We start from the raw sequence: 20,788 nt of genomic DNA, 5'->3' as shown, positions 1-20,788 counted from the left end.
CTAGAACTTAAGAAAGTAAGGTATTAATGGAGAGAAGAGACTGACAGAATTAAGAGAACTGAGGAAGAGACCCCTCACACACTATACACATTTTCATATAAGAATCAGTATTAGGGGCATCTGGGTGGCTTATTCAGTTAAATATCCGACTTCAGCTCAGGCCGTGATCTCATGGTTCGTGAGTTCGAGCCCCTCATTGGACTCTCTGCTGTCAGCGCAGAGCCTGCTTCAGATCCTCTGTCCTCTTCTCTCTCTGTCCTTCCCCTGTTTGCATTCTCTCTCTCTCAAAAATAAATAAACATTAAAAGAAAATGAATCAAAAGTTAGTAGAGAAATGATTACTCAATAAAAGGTGATGAAATACCATTGGTTATGCATAAGGAAAAAAGTAATATGATTATATCTCAACCTCATTCCAGCCATACAAAATAGTTAAAAAACAAAAGAAAACAAAAAAAGCAGGGGTGCCTGGGTGGTTCAATTGGTTGAGCTTCAGACTCTTGGTTTTGGCTCAGGTCATGACCCTCGGGATGTGGCATTGAGCCCCACATTGGGCTCCACACTGAGCGTGGAGTCTGCTTAAGATTCTTTCTCTCCCTCTGCCCTTCTCCTTCTCTCTCTCCCCCCCCCCCCCGCCCGTGTCTAAATTAAAATAAAACAAGAAAGTGAAAAAGTTTTAGGAAAAAAGGTTTATAGGAAATAGTACAATATGTTTCTGACCTTAAGTGTTTCCTTGCTGGAAAGATATCTTAAAGCATGGAAACCATACTTAAAGACATTTTAAAATGTGTACTGGGAGAAGATGTTTGTAACATGAATAATTAACAAAGGATTCGTCTCCAGGTTATTTAAAGAATTCTTGCTCATCAGTAAGAAGAAGATAACCAAACATTAAACTTGACACATTACCCATTAAAATGGGTAAAGGGTATGAACAGTTCTCTCACTAAAGAAGAAAACTGAATGGCCAAGAAACATATGAAATCATGCACAGAAATGCATATTGAAGTGGAATAAAATTTCAGTTTGGCAAAAATGAAGAAGTCTGAAAGAACTAAATAAGACAAATAAGAAATGAAGAATGGAAACACCAAAATACATCCTATGTTGGTAAATCATTTTAGAGAATATTTTAGCAAAGTTGAAATATGATTGAAAAATAACACACTCCACAATCCAACAATCCCATGCCTAAACATGAGTTTCAGAGAAGTTGTCTCACAGGTGCCCAGGGAGACACTTAGCAGATTGCTCAGTGCAATATTGGTTGTAATAACAAAAATTGGGGAAATCTCACAATGATAGTAGGAGAATAGAAGTCTAAGTGGTGGTATATACTTACAAGGGAATACTATAATGTAGTTAAAATGAATATACGGAATCACAGTTATATATTCTGAGAATACATGATTTTGGAGAAGGTTTAACATAGTATGATTTCATTTCTGCAGATTTTAAAAACATTTAAAATGATAGTATATATTCTTTATGGTTTTATGTGTCAAGTATAAAAACATGTATGGTAATGATAATACTAAATTCAGGATAGAAGTTCTCTCTGTACAAAAAACAGGATTGGAGGAGTTACGTGGGTTCAACTATGTCTGTATTACTTAATGTTTTTTTTAATTTAAAAAGGAAAATCTGAGGAAATAATATGGCTAAATGTCAACAGCGTGAAAAAGCTAGATGATGTGTACATTGATATTGTCATATTCTCTTAAACTTTTCTGTATAATCAAAGTATTTAAAAGGTTTTTTTTAATGTTTGCTTATTTTTGAGAGACAGAGAGACAGAGAGAGACAGAGAGACAGCACAAGCAAGGGGAGGGGCAGAGAGAGAGGGAGACACAGAATCCAAAGCAGACTCCAGGCCCTGAGCTGTCAGCTCAGAGCCCGATGCAGGGCTTGAACTTGCAAACCACAAGACCTGAGCCGAAGTTGGACGCTCAACTGACTGAACCACCCACACACCCCATTTTTTAAAAAATAAACACACCTACACGGGACTCTAATACTTCTAATAGTTCCATAGCTCTTGATTACCCAGGACCATCCTTACCCCAGACCTAGTCTTCTGCTCGTGTTTTCCAATCAATTTGCCCTGAAAACTGTCTAAGCAAGTTTTAGACCAGTAGGCTTTTAAATAATAGTGAGATTAAAAACAAGCATAATATGGTAGACTTTATTTCTCTCAACAGTTTTTTCTTAAAATTCATTTTGAAGATACTCTTTTGAAGAGCAGTTCTTAGAACTTATTAGTCTATGTATATAATAACAAGGTAAGAAAGTCCATTTGACACTGCTTAGAGAAAAATCTTTCTTCATGTTTATTGGTACAAATAGATCTATTGTTTAGCCTTAAATAAAAGCAAGCTTATGGAATTTCATTTTTTCAACTTAAATGTTTTCATATTTATTTAGCATAAAATATTTCAAAGTCTGTAACGGAGGCTTGGATTCTGGGAATTTATGAGATCCTTAAATATCCATATAGTCCAGTTGCCTACATTTCTGTTCCCCTCTGTTAAATTTCCACCAAATAGCATCTAATACGTTTGAAAACTTTGAGCAAAAGAAGGATATTAGGTACAGTCATGAAAATCCATTGGACATGTTAAACATCATACTCTTATTTTATTAGGTTCAATAATGGTAGTCTCCTCAGGTATTATGCATCCCACTTCTACCCTTTCACTTGTCTCCTTGACTGTGAATTTATCACAGATCTTAGAGCTCAGTGCATATAATCAGGTAAATGTAATGCTGAGGCCATTATCTGGTGCAAAGTCATCTTTTAATTTCCTGAGAAATTAATCCAAAGCCTCAACCTGTCTAAAATCAATCTGTAAGATTTCTGAGACACAATTTAGAGAACTCTAGTTTAAGTGAGTGTTGAGAAAGTAAGAATTCTTCAGTTTTGCTAGAGAAATATTACACTTGTGTAATTGGTAACACCCAGTGCCCCATGTCTCTTGTGTCAGGGTTCACTGTGGCTTACTGAACCGTCTGTTTTTAGTGTGCCCTGTAAACTGGTTATCGACATCGTAAAGATTTACCTTGGAGATGCTGAGTTGTGTGTCATAGTGCTGAAGCTTTTAACTACTGGAAAGACTGGTCTGGTTGGGTTTGTCTCAGGTTTGAAAAAAGACTGCAGATGTAAAATCTACCATTTGTAAGTAACGAGGAAGAAGTTAGCATTGTGGTGCATGTTGCATTTTAACTCTGGAATAGGGAATTCGGATATAAAATGGTATGATTTGCTTTTGTCTAAATATTGTATGTGTTTTACTTTTGACGTATTTTATCTGTGGAAATGCCATTATCATTTTCGTTTCTCTAATTCAGCATGTTTGGTGAACCTTAACCCTGTCACCCTTACGACTACCTCCAATGTTCCTTTGTTGAAATGTGTCTAAACCTAAACCCACTCTGCCTTCCTCAGTAGAAATCTTGTGATGGTGGGAGGGGGGATGGGCTAAATGGGTAAGGGGCACTAAGGAATCTACTCCTGAAATCATTGTTGCATTATATGCTAACTAATTTGTTTTTTTTTTTTTTAATTTTTTTAATGTGTATTTATTTTTGAGAGAGAGAGACAGAGTGTAGTGGGTGAGGGGTAGAGAGAGAGGGAGACACAGACTCTGAAGCAGGCTGTATCCGGGCTCAAAGCTGTCATCAGAGAGCCCGATGTGGGGCTTGAACTCACGAACTGCGAGATCATGACCTGAGCTGAAGTCAGATGCTTAACTGACTGAGCCACCCAGGTGCCCTGCTAACTAATTTGGATGTAAATTTTTAAAAATAAAAAATAAAATTAAAAAAAAAGAAATCTTATGATGTAACTGATAGTATTCCATACTCCTGTTCCTCCAAACGTAGATTTGCTGACTTAGTTTTCTGGTTTGTTATAAAACAATGGGTCGGGGACAGTGTCAGTGTCCATAGTAAGCTTTTTCTGGTCATTTTTTTGTCTAAGAAATGGAATGAAAATACAAAGAACAAATTAATGAAGAGACATTTATGTCTGGAAGTGTTGTGAAATCTTCAAATTTAAGGATAACTAAATTGAGTATTATTATTAGTTTAAATTTCCTATGTAATGAAATTTATCTATCTTGATGGACAACCGATTATTTAATTATGGATGCCAGAGCCCTTTACCCAACTGCCTCTACCGTGGTGGATTAGAATGCCAATTAGATTGTGCTCACTTCGGCAGCACATATACTAGAATGCCAGTTAGATTATCAATAGCAGCAACATTGAAACTACATAGGACATAGTTTAATCTTACGTTGAAGACTGAGAAGTCATTTTAGACTCTATGTCTAGTCATCATTATGAACACTGGTTATTTCGGTGTCTCAGATTGGACTACAGATTGGTAGGTGGAGACCACACTGACCCCTCCAGGCCCGTTACAAATTTAGATTTAAAGTTGCCAATTTATTTTAATGTGTTTTGGAAAGGTAACAGAAGCAAGGGGCCTGGCCACGCATCGTAGAAGCCAGGTTGTACGTATGCCGGCACAGTTTCCCAGAACCCTCAAGTGCCACATGGGAGTGGAGTCGCTACAGACACTCTCCTCTTGTCTTAATTTTGTGTCCTGTTGCAACCCTTACTTTAATTGAGGCTTATGTCATTATTTAGGACAAATACACATGAACAGTCTTTACCCTAGCAGGAAAAGATGGCCAAGTTTCCTTGTCCATGAGCCAAACTTAGCACACCAAAAGCAGAGTCAGAGCTATCTAGTGTCCTGGAAAGTCCAGTTCTACATTGGCTGCCCTCTGACTATAGTGTAATTTTACTGTGTATGAGAATTTGGTTGGAGGATCATGATTATAACTTATTTCCATATAGCTATCACTGAATTGTGAACGTGTGCATTTCCTGGTTAACATAGACGTAATTCTAGTCATTCTAGATAGGCTGTTGCTAATTGATGCGAAAGAAGTAAATACGTTCCTTTCTCTACTAGTTTGCACTAGCCAGTGCAGGGTGGCAAACTATTCATGCAGTTTTTTAAATGTTCTAGCTCCATTTGTGCTGAAAATTGTTATTCTCTTCCTTCCTTTCTTCTGGGGAGTGTTACTGTGGACACATGAATTTTTATTTGTTTGGTGTTTTACACTAAGTCATAGTCATTCGTTGTGATATGCGAGTCTTCATTGTGTCCCAGAGCTGGCCAGTGGCAGCATGTTCACCTGTCTTTTTGGCACCGCTCCTGCTGGGTGTGGTTGTTTCCCTTGCTTTTGGCCACAACAGAATTTTACCCTCTCACCTTGTGCTTTCCTTGCTGTCAACCTGCAAACAACCATTTCTCCAGGGAGTCTTGGTTTATTTGATTAAGGAATGATATTTAGAAACCCACACCTGAGACCAAAGGCGTTCACTGCAAGTGGAGTGTCATTGTTTCTTAACCCTTTCAGTGGCTAGAGCTTAGGGGAAATATGTGTGTATTTTAAGTTCATGTTCAGATTTCCAACTCAAGTTAACATTACTGGGGTTTTTCCTTGACGACTTTGATTTTATTATTGTATCTCCTTTCTCTCACACCGAAAATCTTGGGTCCTAACAACATTAACATATTTATTTGTTTTGTCCCACAATATGTATAAAATTGTTTACGAATTATACTACTGATATTACTACCAATAGTAAAACAGTTGAATGAGATTAAATATTACTTTGTACGTTTTTTTTTTTTTTGTTACTAGAATATATCCCACTAAGTAAGCATGGTCAGTTTATTATTTACAGGTCATTTAAAATAATTTCTCTCTGTTGACAGTGTTCCCAATTTGATGTATGAGATACATTGTTTCAGGCTATTTCCAAAATTAGGATTTGCTTTTTTAATGTTCTAAATTTTATTTTTGAACATGTAGAAAGATTGTTAACATAATTTTAAAATCAAACTATATGGGGCACCTGGGTGGCTCAGTCGGTTGAATGTCCAACTTCGGCTCAGGTCATGATCTCACAGTCCGTGAGTTCGAGCCCCACATCGGGCTTTGTGCTGACAGCTCAGAGCCTGGAGTCTGCTTTGGATTCTGTGTCTCCCTCTCTCTCTGCCCCTCCCCTGCTCATGCTCTGTCTCTCTCTGTCTCAAAAATAAATAAAAACATTAAAAAAAAAATAAAATAAAATCAAACTATATGAAAAGGTAAATTCAGAGCAGTTTTGCTTTCTCTCCCCACCTATTTTCTTTACCCATTTTTATTAATTTCTGGTTTATCATTAAAGTGTTCCTCTTTGCAAAAATAAACCCTTAGGTACACACATACATGTATTTGTGTGAATTTATGTGTGTGTATTATGTATGCATGTATGTATGTATGTATATATGTATTCCCCATCCATTCTTATACAAAATATACTATTCTCTATGTTCCTTTTTGACAGAATGTATCCTGGAGATTATGCCATAGTGTAGGTAGAGAGCCTCCTTTATTTATTTTTTTATTTTTTTATTTAAATTCAAGTTAGTTAACGTGGTGTAGTTTTGGTTTCAGGAGTAGAACCCAGTGATTCATCACTTACATATAACATCCAGTGGTCATCACAACAAGTGCCCTCCTTAATGCCCACCAACCATTTAACCCATACCCAACCCCAACACTCCTCCAGCAACCCTCAGTTTGTTCTCTGTATTTAAGGTCTCTTACGGTTTGCCTCCTCTGTTTTTATCTTTTCTTCCCTTGCCCTGTTTCATCGGTTGTGTTTCTTAAATTCCACATATGAGTGAATATTTGTCTTTCTCTGACTTATTTCACTTACCATAATACATTCTACTTCCGTCCATATTATTGCAAATGGCAAGATTTCATTCTTTTGGATCGGTGAGTAATACCCCATTGTATATGAATACCACATCTTCTTTATCCATTCATCTGTTGATGGACATTTGGGCTCTTTCCATAATTTGGCTATTGTTGATAGTGCTGCTATAAACATTGGGGTGCATGTTTTCTAACATACCTTCTGATCAGCATTTTTGTATCCTTTGAATAAATACCTAGTAGTGGAATTGCGGGGTCATAGATAGGGTAGTTCTATTTTTAATTTTTTGAGGAACTTCCATGCTGTTTTCCAGGGTGGCTGCACCAGTTTGCATTCCCACCAGCATCGTAAAGAGGTTCCCTTTCTCTGCATTCTCACCAACACCTGTTGTTTCCTGAGTTGTTAATTTTAGCCATTCTGACAGGTGTGAGGTGGTATCTCCTTTAAAAAAAAAAGCAGTAATTCTCTGTGCAGATGTATCATAATTCAACCAATTCCCTATTAATGCACATTTGTGTCCCTAATACACATATTGGGTTATTTTTAATGTAACTTTCCTAAAGTGTTTAAGCTGTTCAGTGTGTTCTCGTTGCATACATTCCAAACTTGATAACGTGGCCTCTAGTACCTCGCCTTTGCATACCTCTTCTTCCTCATTTCAGACCATACTGTCTTCCTTGCCCTCTACACCCAGTGCCTTACAGATCAGATGTGACGTCTTCACACCTTCCCTGGCCACCCTATCCAGTGTACTTTTCTTTTCTCTTGACATTGTCACTTGACTCCATTTCCTTATGGGCAGTTAAAAGCAGTCTGAAATTACCTGGTTATCTTAATTTAGGCAGTACCACACAGTGGCTTAGAGCTTGGGTTTTGAGCCAGGCCACCTGATTTTGAATCCTGGTTATTTGACATTAGACCTGTTACTTAGCACTCTGTGTCTTAGTTTCTTCATCTGAAAATGGGAATAGTAGTAGTATTTTCCTTACAGGGCTCTATGAGAAGTGAATGGTTAGTAAATATAAACACTTGTGCAATTGCTAGCTCTTACTAATATAAAATAAATGCTCGCTATGTTGGTGTTGGTATTTAATTGTTCCATTGTCTTTCTTCTCTCGGTAAGCTTTGTGACAGCAGGGAGCTCACCTGAGTTGTTCCCCAGTGTAATCTCAGGACTCAGAACAGTTCCTAAGATATAGTAGGCATTTAGAGATTTGTTGCTGAATGAATTATACTTAAAGTTCAATTCCCATTCCTAGGAAACATTCTTGGAGATCTGAGACTAAAAGAATGCTCTCTCGTATACATCATATACATATACAGTTGTCATATTCAACAGACATTTTCATCAAATTTGTTACCAAAATACGAATGCCCACTGTTAACATTGTATCTTGGAATTCTGGCCAGTTATTAAAATCTGAAACAGAAATAAAAACTTATTTCTATCAGAAAAAGGATAGAATGATCATATTTGCTTTGATGCAATGATATATCCATGAAATCCAAAAGGATCAACTACATTCCTCTTAAAATTGTTGAGGGGCGCCTGGGTGGCTCAGTTGGTTGAGCGTACGACTTCGGCTCAGGTCATGATCTCACAGTTCGTGAGTTCAAGCCCTGCGTCAGGCTCTGTGCTGACAGCTCAGAACCTGGAGCTTGCTTCAGATTCTGTGTCTCCCTTTCTCTCTGCCCCTCCCCTGCTCTCTCTCTCTCTCATTGTCTCTCTGTCTCTCTGTCAAAAATAAACATTAAAACATTTTTTTAATTGTTGAGAGTATGGTAAATGATCAGATTTGAACTATACATAAAGAAATTGTTTTCTAACATACCAGTAATTACCAGTTAAAGCCATAATTGAAGAAAAGTATTATTCTACAAGAGCAGCAAAAAAAATGTAAAATACCTTAAAATATTTCTAACCAGAGATTTATGTGGAGTGTATCTTTTCATAAAGAAAATTAGAAAATTTTACTGAGAGAGATAAGAGGTTCATAAAAATGATGATACACCCAGTTTCCGGGTAGTAATAGTGAAAATATTATAGAATTTTATCACTATAATGTTAATGTATAAAAATACATAAAGTACATATAGAAATCCAATGTTAAATTATTGCAAACCAAACTCATTTGTATTTTTAGATAAATCTTGTCAGAATTATTTTAAAGCTTATGTAGAAAATGTCTGAAAATGAATAGAAATCGTTTGATGGCCACTCTTTAACAAAGATTCGTAGCACACTCTGTGCTAACAACTAGGGGAGAATAGAACTCCTACAAGTCCAGTGACTTTTTTAATACAGTAATGCTATGATACGTGCGACATACTTCTGAAGTTACCCAAGAGTGCTATCAATGTCTCACTAGCAGGTAAGAGAGCGTATCATTTAATTTACAACAAGGAATCTAGGATACAAGAGAGGTTGTAATTTACCTAGAGTTTTAGGACATGTCAGAAGAGATAGCATCAAAATTTTTCTGACAATTCCAAGTAAATTTCAAATAATTGATATCGAAAAAATAAATTCCCCGTGTAATCTGTGTACAATCTAAGATGACTACCTTGTTCCAGTTTGCCTAGAATTTCCTCGTTTTAACACTTGAAGTCTCATGTTCCAGGAAACCTCTTGGTTATGGGCAAACCACTGTTGTTGATCACCCTTGCGCAGTTCATAGAAAAGATGATGTTTGGAAATAGAAATAAATATTTCTTATAAAACAGAAACACATGGAGGACAAGTGGCTGGTTCAATCTGTAGGAACCCATCTAAGGCCATCTTGTGGTCCCCAGGCCACACGTTCTGTCTGTGCACAGAATTCATACAGGAGGCTTCATCAGTTCAGGGGATTTAAGATTTGGGTTCATTCAAGAATCTATACATAGTAGGATTCAGTAAGACTCCCAGTAACCATCTGCAAACTGAGTAGGATTGAGGCCATGTGGCTTATTAGTCTTCTATTCCACAGCTAATCTCTGAGTTTATGGTAGTTGTGGTATGTTGACTTTTAGAGTAGATTTTCCTGTAGGCTGTACTTTTCAGAAGTCATTTTTCTGGGGGATTTGTTTGTTTGCTTTCAGTTTTATTGCTATTGTCTTTCTATATTGATGAATGGAAATATTTTACTGCTTATTAATCTACTTATTTCTCACCTTTACCTAAAAGGAATTAAGGTGATATATTTAGTATACTATAGATGGATGTTAATAGAAGAGTTCATGGGGTTTTTTTATGTATGTGTTTTATATAGCTGTTTGACAAGTGTGTTCTATATCATGACATTGTCCTCTTTATAAAATAAGAAAGAAGGAATTCTTTCTTTTTTGTTTTACTTTCCAGGTTATAAATATATTAAAAATTCTAACCATCAAGTAAAACATTTTAGAAATAGACTAGAAATGCGAACCACGTTTACATCATTGAAGGTCTTACTTATTATAAAGATTTCCAAAGCAATATATCAGAGTAAAACTCGGGTCCCAGCCATAATCCTGTAGCATCCTTGGGTATATGCATTGGGAAGATAGCTCGTTTACTAAGCTTGGTTTATAGGTCACAGATTATAATACTTAAATATATTGTTATATTTGTATATTTATATATTTATATATAATACTTAAATATATTAAGTAAATACTTAAATATATTTAAATACTTAAATATATTGACAATTGCATCAGGTAAGATCAAAGGTTGGTGAGAAGAAGATGTAAAATTATGCCATTTATAATGCAACTGTTGCCTAAACTTCTACTGAAAATTTCCTACAGAATATAAAATGTGCATGTAATAGATGATTTTGCAGTCAGCCTGTTGAGAGCTCTGCTGTTTTTTTTCACACCAAATAAAAATGTAACCACTTGCCACAACTGAGGGATTTCCTCTTTATTATTTTTCAGTGTCCAAAAAGCACGGGAAGCTCATCACTTTCCTGCGCACATTCATGAAGTCTCGTCCCACAAAACAGAAGCTGAAGCAGCGGGGGATCTTGAAAGAGAGGGTGTTTGGTTGTGACCTGGGGGAGCACCTTCTGAATTCTGGTTTTGAAGGTAAAAATAGAACTTATAACCTCATAAATTCAGCATCTGCCCTCTCCATGTTGCTTGTCGATAATCAGTTTGGAAGCAGATTAAGCAAGCACCATTTATTCCATTTAAGCTCCGCAGCATGTATTGAACTTTTTCACATACTCCTTTGAGTTGTGAGATAACTGAGAATAGAGAAGGTCTAAGAATGCACTTTGGGCCTCACAGCTGCTTGTGATCTGCCTGGGATGGGTAAGTAAGACGTTCACACAAAGGGTACAACAGCACTGTTAGTCTGCATTATTTTTATATCTGTCCAGACTGCTTTCTCGGCCAGTGTTTCCTCTCACTTGTTTGTAACTTATTTATTTAATTTCTATTTTGAAAAAAAAAAGTCAAATTCTTGAGACTATAAAATACCAAGACCAGTCTCCCACTGGTGTAGCTGAAAATTAATTTTTTTTTTATTTTTAAAATTTTTCTTAAGTTTATGTATTTATTTTTGAGAGAGACAGAGCAAGTGGGAGAGGGGTAGAGAGGGGAGGCAGACAGAGAATCCCAAGCAGGCTCCACACTGTCAGCGTAGAGCCTGATGTGGGGCTCGAAGTCATGAACCATGAGATCATGACCTGAGCCAAAACCAAGAGTCGGCAGCTTAACCAACTGAGCCATCCAGGAGCCCGTAAATTTCTTTCTAAATTAAACTCTGATTCAAGAATTCAGTAATTGGCTAAATGGATCCAGGGGATGAATGGATAGGAAGAAAGGAAAAAGTTAAAAAAATTTTTTTAAATAATTCTTTCCTCTACCATCTCCTTTAGAGATCCTGTATTAAAGAAGTATCTACCTGCAGAAATAGATAATTTGTGAAATTCTGAATCCTGATGGGAAATACCCATTGTACGTTTTTAAAAGGCCACTAGTGAAAACTAGTGTTAGTACCAATAAACATCAAGTTCAAATTAAGGCCTTACTCATTGCTTAAAGAATAGCAGTGTATTGGGGCATCCGGGTGGCTTCTTTGGTTAAGTGTCTGACTTCGGCTTTGGCTCAGGTCATGATCTCACAGTTCCTGAGTTTAAGCCCCACATCAGCACAGAGCCTGCATTAGATCTTCTGTCCCTCTCTCTCTCTGCCCTTGCCCCACATGTACACACTCTTGTCTCAAAACATTTAAAAAAAAAAAAAAGAATAACAGTGTGTTTATAATATGAATTTAATACAAACTATACCATGTTTCTTGAAGGAGAAGGTAAAATACTATTTTATTTTATTTTTTATTTTTTTAATGTTTTTATTTATTTTTGAGAGAGAGAACAAGTAGGGGAGGAGCAGAGAGAGAGGGAGACACAGAATCGGAAGCAGGCTCCAGGCTCTGAGCTGTCAGCACAGAGCCCGACACGGGGCTCGAACTCACAAGCCCTTGAGATCATGACCTGAGCCAAAGTCAGACGCTGAACTGACTGAGCCACCCTGGCACCCCTAAAATAAAATTTTAAAAAAGTGCTGTTCCGAAACTAATGTCAACTTAATGCAGTTTCTGAAAAAACAACCTGAGGATTATTATTTTAACTAGTCAAAATGCACATGGAAAAAATAAACCATTGGGGAATATCAAGCAGTGCTGTGGTAGAAAAAAATCAGTGATAGAATAGGAGGCATCTAGCTTTACCAAACATTAAAACAATATGCAAAAATAGAATGTTATTAGTGTAGAGAGTGAGATATGAATGAAATAGCTTGGAATGTTCAGAAGTTCTTACTATAGATAAGAATCCACTGTGATAAAGTATGGTCTTAAAACCAGGTCACGGGGTGGGGGTGACTTATTAACTACGTATGTGTATATAGAGAGAAAGAGAGGGAGAGAGTATGAAATAGCAATTTTGAAAAAATTCTTACTTTATAACACTGAAAATTCCAAGTGTATAAAACTATCTTAAACTCATAGAAATGCTAACATGAAGTGATTTCTTTTTGCGATCAAAGAGGGATAAAGCTTTTCTCAGGTTAAAAAAAAAAACATAAAGGAAGTGGTGGGCTCAAGTACCTAATTTCCATATAATGAAAATGACAAATGCAAAGGAAAGGTACCTCAGACAGAAAGTAATCTGTTTTTGGATATGATAAAATGTTCCTAATAAAGTGTATGAAAACATCATTCAGATTTGTGAGAAAATTAAGCCCCTGAGTAGAAGAACTGAGAAAAGATAAAACATATAATTTTCACAGGGAAGATAGATGGTATCTAAAATACAAAAACCTATTTCTGCTTATTCATAATCATAAATGTATCTTTGTGTAAATTTGATATGCCATTTTATATTGGTAAACATTATTAATATCACAACTGTTTTTCTAAAATATGATATTCAGGGGCGCCTGGGTGGCGCAGTCGGTTAAGCGTCCGACTTCAGCCAGGTCACGATCTCGCGGTCCGTGAGTTCGAGCCCCGCGTCGGGCTCTGGGCTGATGGCTCGGAGCCTGGAGCCTGTTTCCGATTCTGTGTCTCCCTCTCTCTCTGCCCCTCCCCCGTTCATGCTCTGTCTCTCTGTCCCAAAAATAAATAAATAAAAAAAAAAGTTGAAGAAAAATAAAATATGATATTCAGTGCTATTAAAAATAGCAGTGATTTTTACCAATAAGGGAAATTTGTGAATTACTGTGAATTACTGCTTTTTTGAAAAACATTTTGGCACTTTATAGCAAGAGACTTTATAGTGTTCCTTTTATGTAGCAGTTTTCCTTAGGGATTTATACTAAAGTTGCATTTCAATAGGAGCAAAAATATTCATTATAGCATTAGATATAAGATCAAAAAAATTGAATCCTCAACTTTTAGGGAAATTATTCTATAAATTATGAGGCTATTGAAATTGTAGTTTGAATATAATGTAGAAATTTGAAAAATGTTCTATATACACCCTTTTGAAAGTATGTATATTTAGGTGATGTAAAATTGAATACAATTATGGTACAGTATTCGATGTAGATAGGAATATCTTCGTAACTTTTTTCTTAGTTGTCCTTTTTTCAATTAAAGAAGAAGAAAAAAGCACTAGAAGAGTATTAGAAATGAAATTAATAACCTGAGAAGAGAAAACTCCGCTAAAGGCCTGTCCAGAGGAAAAGTCTGTATTCAAATGATTAGAGAAGCAAAAATTAATTTGTACCATTAGAATGTAATGGTAATTTGGTGAAATTTAAAAGGCAGAAACCTTGAAGACTGAGGTAAGGTATATTGTAGTTAACATACTAAAGTTACTTCCTGTTTGATCAGGGATAGTGGAAAATGAAGAATAAGTATCCATATGAAGTATATGCATTTGAATGTTCAAATAAGGGCTAACCAGAAAAGGGAAAACTTTGAAATGTAGTAAGTAAAATTTTTGGAAAGAAGATGGTTTTTAATAGTAAAATAGTTTATTAGTTTGTCTTTTATTTAATAAATGTGGAGGAATTAAAGCTTTTTAAGATTTTGAGGGACACCTGAGTAGCTCATGTGATTAAGCATCCAACTTCAGCTCAGGTCATAATCTCTGGTTCATAAATTCAAGCCCCATGTTCAGCTCTGTGCTGACAGCTCAGAGCCTGGAGCCTACTTTAGATATTCTCTCTCTCTCTCTCTCTCTCTCTCTCTCTCTCTCTCTCTCTCTCATTCTGTCTCTCTCTCTGTCCCTCCCCCACTCACTGTCTTTCTCTCAAAAATAAACATTAAAAAGAAGCTTTTTAGGATTTTGAGACTTCATATATACTGTACATAGTCTATAACTACAATCATGTGTGTATTTGTATAGGAGAGAACGATTATTTTAAAGTCTAAATTAAAAGATAGAATTGAGTATATATAATAGTATTTTCAAGTCAAAAGGAATAATCACAAGGAAGAATGATATATAGTATATACATAATTGTGAGAAGACAGATATAAATATGGATGGCTAGGTAGATATAATTTAAAATGTGTATAATCATTCTTCCTCATATTTATTCTGTTTTAGTTTGGACTGTAAAATAGTGTTCTTATTCTATATAAAATAGATTTTGTACCAGATTTTCTAATAAGAAAGCTCATTTTGGAGTACTGTTTTGCTAAGTGATTCATTCTCTCAACTGTATTCCTAATGAATAATTAACTTTATAGAAAGATTATGCTGTTAACACTTTCTAAACTTTTGAACACCTCCCTGTTGGAGAAAGTGACAAACCTGACCTGTTTCTTCCATACAAAGTGTTGTAAGAAATCTTGTAGGAACCTGACAAGGCATTAAAAAAAATCCTTTAGTACCAGGATTCACTCAGAATGATCTTACAGCATTTCAGCTACCACAAAACACAATGCTTGTAATTGAGTTGCTTAAAGATTATATCACAGTTCTCTAAAGAACTGATTTCTTTTTAAATCTCATATAGTACTTTTTTTGTGGGTAATTTGTCATTTACATAGGCATCCTTAATTATGGAGTCAAAAGTTTTTTGTTATATTTCTTTTTTCTTTTTTATCTCTTTTTAATTTTTATTTCTTTTGTGTCTCATTTTTTTCAACCCTGCTTGGATGTGATATTAATATGAGGAATGTTTTCTCGTTTGGTTTGCCATGCTTTTTAGCTTTCACACATCAATTCAGCACATTTTAGTTGTACTTAGAAGTTTCAGGTGTGTTTCCATTCTTAGTAAGTATGATAGAAGAAGACAGGTACCAATATATCATTTCTTTCTGAAAAATAACAGATTTAATAACTAGAGTGTTCATACATTCCCTAAACTATGATAAATTTATTCTAGTGGAACAAAGTTTTCAGGTGTCATGGGTTTTTTTTTTTTTTACAGGATTTGTGTTGTTTACTGCACGTACTTGAAACCAAATTTCCTTAAAAATGAGATTTGAAATGAAATTGCAAAAAAAGTGAGAACTTTGTAGAAAACTTGGTTTTCTACAAAAAAAATTAGAGTTGCTACAAAATACAAAAATTTTAAAACTCAGGATGAGGAAGCTGTTGCCTGAGCACATTTCTGTGTTTGAGGCAGAGGCTTTTTTGTTTAACATTTATTTATTTACTTTGGTGGCTTGGTGGGGAGGCAGAGAGAAGAGAGAATCAGTGCAGAGCCTGACATGGGGCTCATTCTCAGAAACCGTGAGATCATGACCTGAACCCAAATTAAGAGTCGGACACTCAACCCACTGAGCAACCCAGGTGTCCCTGAGCAAGAGGCTTAAAAACAAAAAAAACCCAGAAACACTATTGTAAATATACAGAGATCTTATAATCAGAGCACACTGGGGCGGGGGGGGGGGGGGAATAACAAGGCCAAATAACCCATGAAAGTACTCCCTTTTGATAATCCTATTTTCATAACCAAAAACGATGACACACGTTCTAACAAGTAAGGCTGTAGCAGTGTCCTCCTGGCCTAGAAGCCACCCCTCAGAGAGTGGAATTTGACTCTTTCATCTGTATCACAGAATGTGTGCTTGATGCCTGGCATATAGAAGGGTTGTAATAAATGGTTGGTGAATGAGCGAGTGAGTGAGTGAATGAAGAGAAGAGACACGAAACCACAGCTGTCAAGAAAAATCAAAGACCAGTCCGTGTCCTACTTACTTACCACACACTTCTTTTAGCTGTGGTTCTAATCTTAAATGTCATCAGTTTTAATTTAGACATGTACTTATTATATTGTCATGATGACATCAAAACTACTAAAAATACTAAATAAAAATGGATCAGAAGAATGCTGTTGGAGAGTGTGGGAATAATTCTTCAAGTCCTGCCCTCTTTTGGTAGAACCACTGTGGAGGTTTTCTAATGCTACGTTTTGACTGGGTCATTGTTTAATGTGCACTTTGCTGGTTTGTTAGATGGTGTTGGGGGAAAAGATGGTTATTAAGATGCCTTTTTTAAAACTAGGATTTCTTCTAATAATGTAACGGGTTCCCATATCGCTTTCTTATATGTTAGTGAAAAGAGAAACCAGATCTTTTCTCTTTTTATCTTCTGACCCTGTTCTTGTTTCTACTGTCTTCTTTAAAATCAAAGTTTATGCTTTTCTCTTTCATTTTACTACCTATTTTAAATAACTTTCTCATTCATCTCTCTTAAAATTCTAAGTAATAGCACTGTTCAGTTATGTAATTTTATTTATGAAGCCCCACTATGTGATTGTTTTGGGAACACTCAGTCTTTTTGCCTACGGAACATAAAATGTTAAACAGTTCAGATGTTTTCCATGATGTATTATATCTGTGGAGCCTCAGCCATATATTATCAGGGAAAGACCTTTCTTTCCTGAGTTTTTCCAAAGTTTGGCTACTTATTTAGAAGAATATAAGCAAGTATGCATCTACTATCACATGGTTGTGAGAGTCCCAAGAAAGTAATCTATACTTTTTAAGAGATGGTAGCTTATTTTTATGAAAATTCTATAATGCATCCTAAGAGAGCCTGATAGTACACAAATAAAACCCTGTGTTCTGAAGGGCTTTGAGTACCTGGGTCAGTTAGCATGCTAATTTGGAGAATGCATAATGAGAAGTGTCTTTTAAGAAAAAAAATTACAGCTTTGTTTTCCTTCCTTTCTTTAAGTAATTATTTTAGTTATCCCAATAATCTCTAAATATATTTCCTTTGAAGTAGGTGGTAGAAATTTTCCAGGTCCCAGTTTATTATTTTACTTCTCGTTTGTAAGGATAGAAACCTAAGTAAGGTATTGAGATTATCACTGATGGAGCAGTATTAGTACTAGAACTCCAGTTCGTAAAGATATTTTTCTTGTTACTAAGATGATAGAAAGCATACAGTTGAAAATGAATACAGTTTCTTATGGAAACTAAGATGGCCCTGCTCTGCTGACTTGATCATATGACTTTCTCAGGCTCACAAGGGCAGTTATAGATTAACTCATTTGCTAAATTTGTATGTTGTTTCCAGACACAGACTTTGAATATACAAAGACAGATGAAACATGCTTTTTGCTCCTTAAGAGCTTGACTAATAAAGGGTAATAGTTGTGTAAACAAGCAAATATTTCAAAATGACATAGTTCTTTGGGCACCTAGAACATAGTGCAGCTAGCTCTCCTTGGGATATTCAAAGAAGGCTTGCTTAAGAGTGAAAGTTCAGGGGCGCCTGGGTGGCGCAGTCGGTTAAGCGTCCGACTTCAGCCAGGTCACGATCTCACGGTCCGTGAGTTCGAGCCCCGCGTCAGGCTCTGGGCTGATGGCTCGGAGCCTGGAGCCTGTTTCCGATTCTGTGTCTCCCTCTCTCTCTGCCCCTCCCCCGTTCATGCTCTGTCTCTCTCTGTCCCAAAAATAAATTAAAAAACGTTGAAAAAAAAAATTTTTAAAAAAAATTAAAAAAAAGAGTGAAAGTTCAGTTGTGTTTTCAACAACAGCCGAGAGTTTTCTATAAGAAGATGATAGTACCAAGAGAGAATCCCAGAAGAGGAAATTGGTTTTTCTCTACTAGGAAATTGGGGGACGTATAAAATGGCTGCTTTGTGTGGCAAAAGAGGAGACACTTGAGTTGGCCTAGAGTTGTGAAATCAATAATGTAAGTGCAAACCATGGAGGGGACCGTATGTTCTAGGCAGTATTTTGCCTTAGTTAAAAATTGGCTTTGTACTTGGACTGTTTAAATTAGAATCTCATTTCGTCCGTTGTTTCCTGTTTGCCCTTGGGTAAAACTTCATGTCTGTAAGACTCAGTTTCCTCTCAATATAGTGACAGAGCTTTTCCTATGGATTTTTGTGAGAACTAATTGAGGCATCTATTGTAAAAAAAACTTAGCTTGGCACTTATTACATGCTCAATAATATAGCTGCTTTAAAAAATTATTCAAAGCTAAAGAGTTTAAATTTTAAATTAAATTTTAGGATCTGGTAGAATTTAAAAGATGGAATGCAGGAAGGACAAAAAAAGGCAGGAGAACCAATGAAAAGTCTGATATAGGGGCACCTGGGTAGCTCACTTGGTTAAGCTTCCGACTTTGGCTCATGTCATCATCTCACAGTTTGTGGGTTCAAGCCTCGCATCGGGCTCTGTGCTGACAGCTCAGAGCCTGGACCCTGCTTCAGATTCTCTGTGTGTGTCTCTCTCTCTCTGCCTCTCCCCTGCTCATGCTCTGTCTCTATCTCAAATGTAAATAAACATTAAAAAATTTTTAAAAAGGTCTTATAATAATGTTATATACAGTAAATGAAAATACATTAGCTATAGTTACCTAATTAAAATATCTCAGTTGTTTCATTTGCCAATCTGAATGTTTCATCCTTTGTATAGCAGTTTTTTGCAGACCAAATAATGCTCTCCCAACCTTCCTTTCATGGATTCTTTTAACTAACACTATCAAATGAACATTGTTATGCTAAAGCCTGTAAATTCATCAGTCTTCAGTAAGACAATTAAGACATTAAGACAAAGTTCAAATTTCAGCTACTGTACATTTTTGAATGAGTATAAAAACTTTTAAATTATGTACTTTGAATGGTCTTTTCTAGACTATAGGCCTGGACTAGCTGTCAGTTTGTATCAGGTCTTTAGTGAGGTAACCAGAGAGAGTACCCCTTCTTTTTTTTTTTTTTTTTTTTTTTTTTGCTTATTGCTACAGTGTCCTTTATGATTAACTGATAATATTAAGTTGAAACATCAGCAATTTTAATGTAAAGACAGGCAGGAAATTAAAAAATTCCTTCTACCTGAAGTCACGTTGACCTTTGCCTTATGTTGGTGTTTTGTTTATTGGATAAAATTCAGAATTAGCATTAACTATGAAAAGATGAGAGAAACTTTTATTTTTTTTATTTTTTAAAGTTTATTTTTATTTATTTAGAGAGAGAGAGCAGGGAAGGGGCAGAGAGAGAATACCAAGCAGGCTCCGTACTGTCGGCACAGAAGCTGATGTGGGGCTCAAACTCATAAGCCATTAGATCATTCATGACCTGAGCCAAAATCAAGAGTCAGATTCTTACCCAACTGAGCCACCCAGGTGCCCCAGATGAAAGAAACTTTTAAAAGTGGGAAACTGGGGGGCGCCTGGGTGGCTCAGTGGGTTAAGCGGCCGACTTCGGCTCAGGTCATGATCTCACAGTTTGTGAGTTCAAACCCCACATCAGGCTCTGTGCTGACAGCTCAGAGCCTGGAGCCTGCTTCCAGTTTTGTGTCTCCTTCTCTCTCTGCCCCTCCCCCACTTGTGCTCTGTCTCTCTCTATCTCTCAAATGTAAAAAGAAATTTTTTTTAAGTAGGAGATTGGAACACTTACAGGCAATGATAATTGCCTAATGTTGGGATAAGCATTAGCTTTGTTATATCCATTTTCTATGTGTGAAGTTCAGCAAAACTGTTACAACTCTCCTGGGAACATGAATTCTTTTACTTACCATTACACTTACATGTAACTATCCTAATATATGAATTCTTTCACTTACTGTTAACACTTAAATGTAATGGGAGAGAGCTGGTCTTGATATTCAGGTACCAGTTGTCTAGTTTACATGTGAAAATAAGTAAACGTGTCTTCATCAATTTTTGTAGTAGACTAATCTCTGCCCCTTATAATTTTAATTTACAGATTTTTTTTTTTTTTGCTTATGAAAACTAGGACATTCTGATTTTTTGTCAACTTTGTTTTGACAGAATACTCCCAATTTAATCTCTGTTTTTAAAATCCTCTCTTTAGTCCCCCAGGTTCTTCAAAGCTGTACAGCATTCATTGAGAGATATGGCATTGTGGATGGAATATATCGTCTCTCTGGCGTTGCCTCTAATATCCAGAGACTACGGTAAAAACTTATTTGGCATTTTCTTTTTCGTTCCTTTTGTAATTTCTTAAAATTAAATTATTTCCAAATTAAGGCACATTGATGACCATAACTTTCAGTAATATAGTCTGGATGAAGTGGGAAATAATATCCATATTGATTTTTGTAAATGTTTTCCTAAATGCCATTTCTTCATTTGTTCTATCAGAAAACCAT

The 20,788-nt window shown here is 36.0% G+C and overlaps 1 protein-coding gene across 6 annotated transcripts in view; it reads left to right on the top strand.

Moving 5' to 3' along the window:
* Positions 1–20,788, top strand: part of ARHGAP32 (Rho GTPase activating protein 32) — a 300,175-nt gene that overhangs the window by 246,097 nt on the left and 33,290 nt on the right. For all 6 annotated transcript variants that reach the window (XM_058687307.1, XM_058687308.1, XM_058687303.1 and 3 more), the window contains 2 exons: positions 10,690–10,839; positions 20,491–20,593. In XM_058687307.1, coding sequence (XP_058543290.1) covers positions 10,690–10,839; positions 20,491–20,593 — 253 coding nt within the window. The remainder of the gene's footprint in view (positions 1–10,689; positions 10,840–20,490; positions 20,594–20,788) is intronic.

This window comes from Neofelis nebulosa, chromosome 10, assembly GCF_028018385.1.
Source record: "Neofelis nebulosa isolate mNeoNeb1 chromosome 10, mNeoNeb1.pri, whole genome shotgun sequence".
Lineage (NCBI taxonomy): Eukaryota > Metazoa > Chordata > Mammalia > Carnivora > Felidae > Neofelis > Neofelis nebulosa.
Note: the sequence above shows the minus strand (reverse complement) of the source record. Positions and strands in the feature narration are given on the sequence as shown.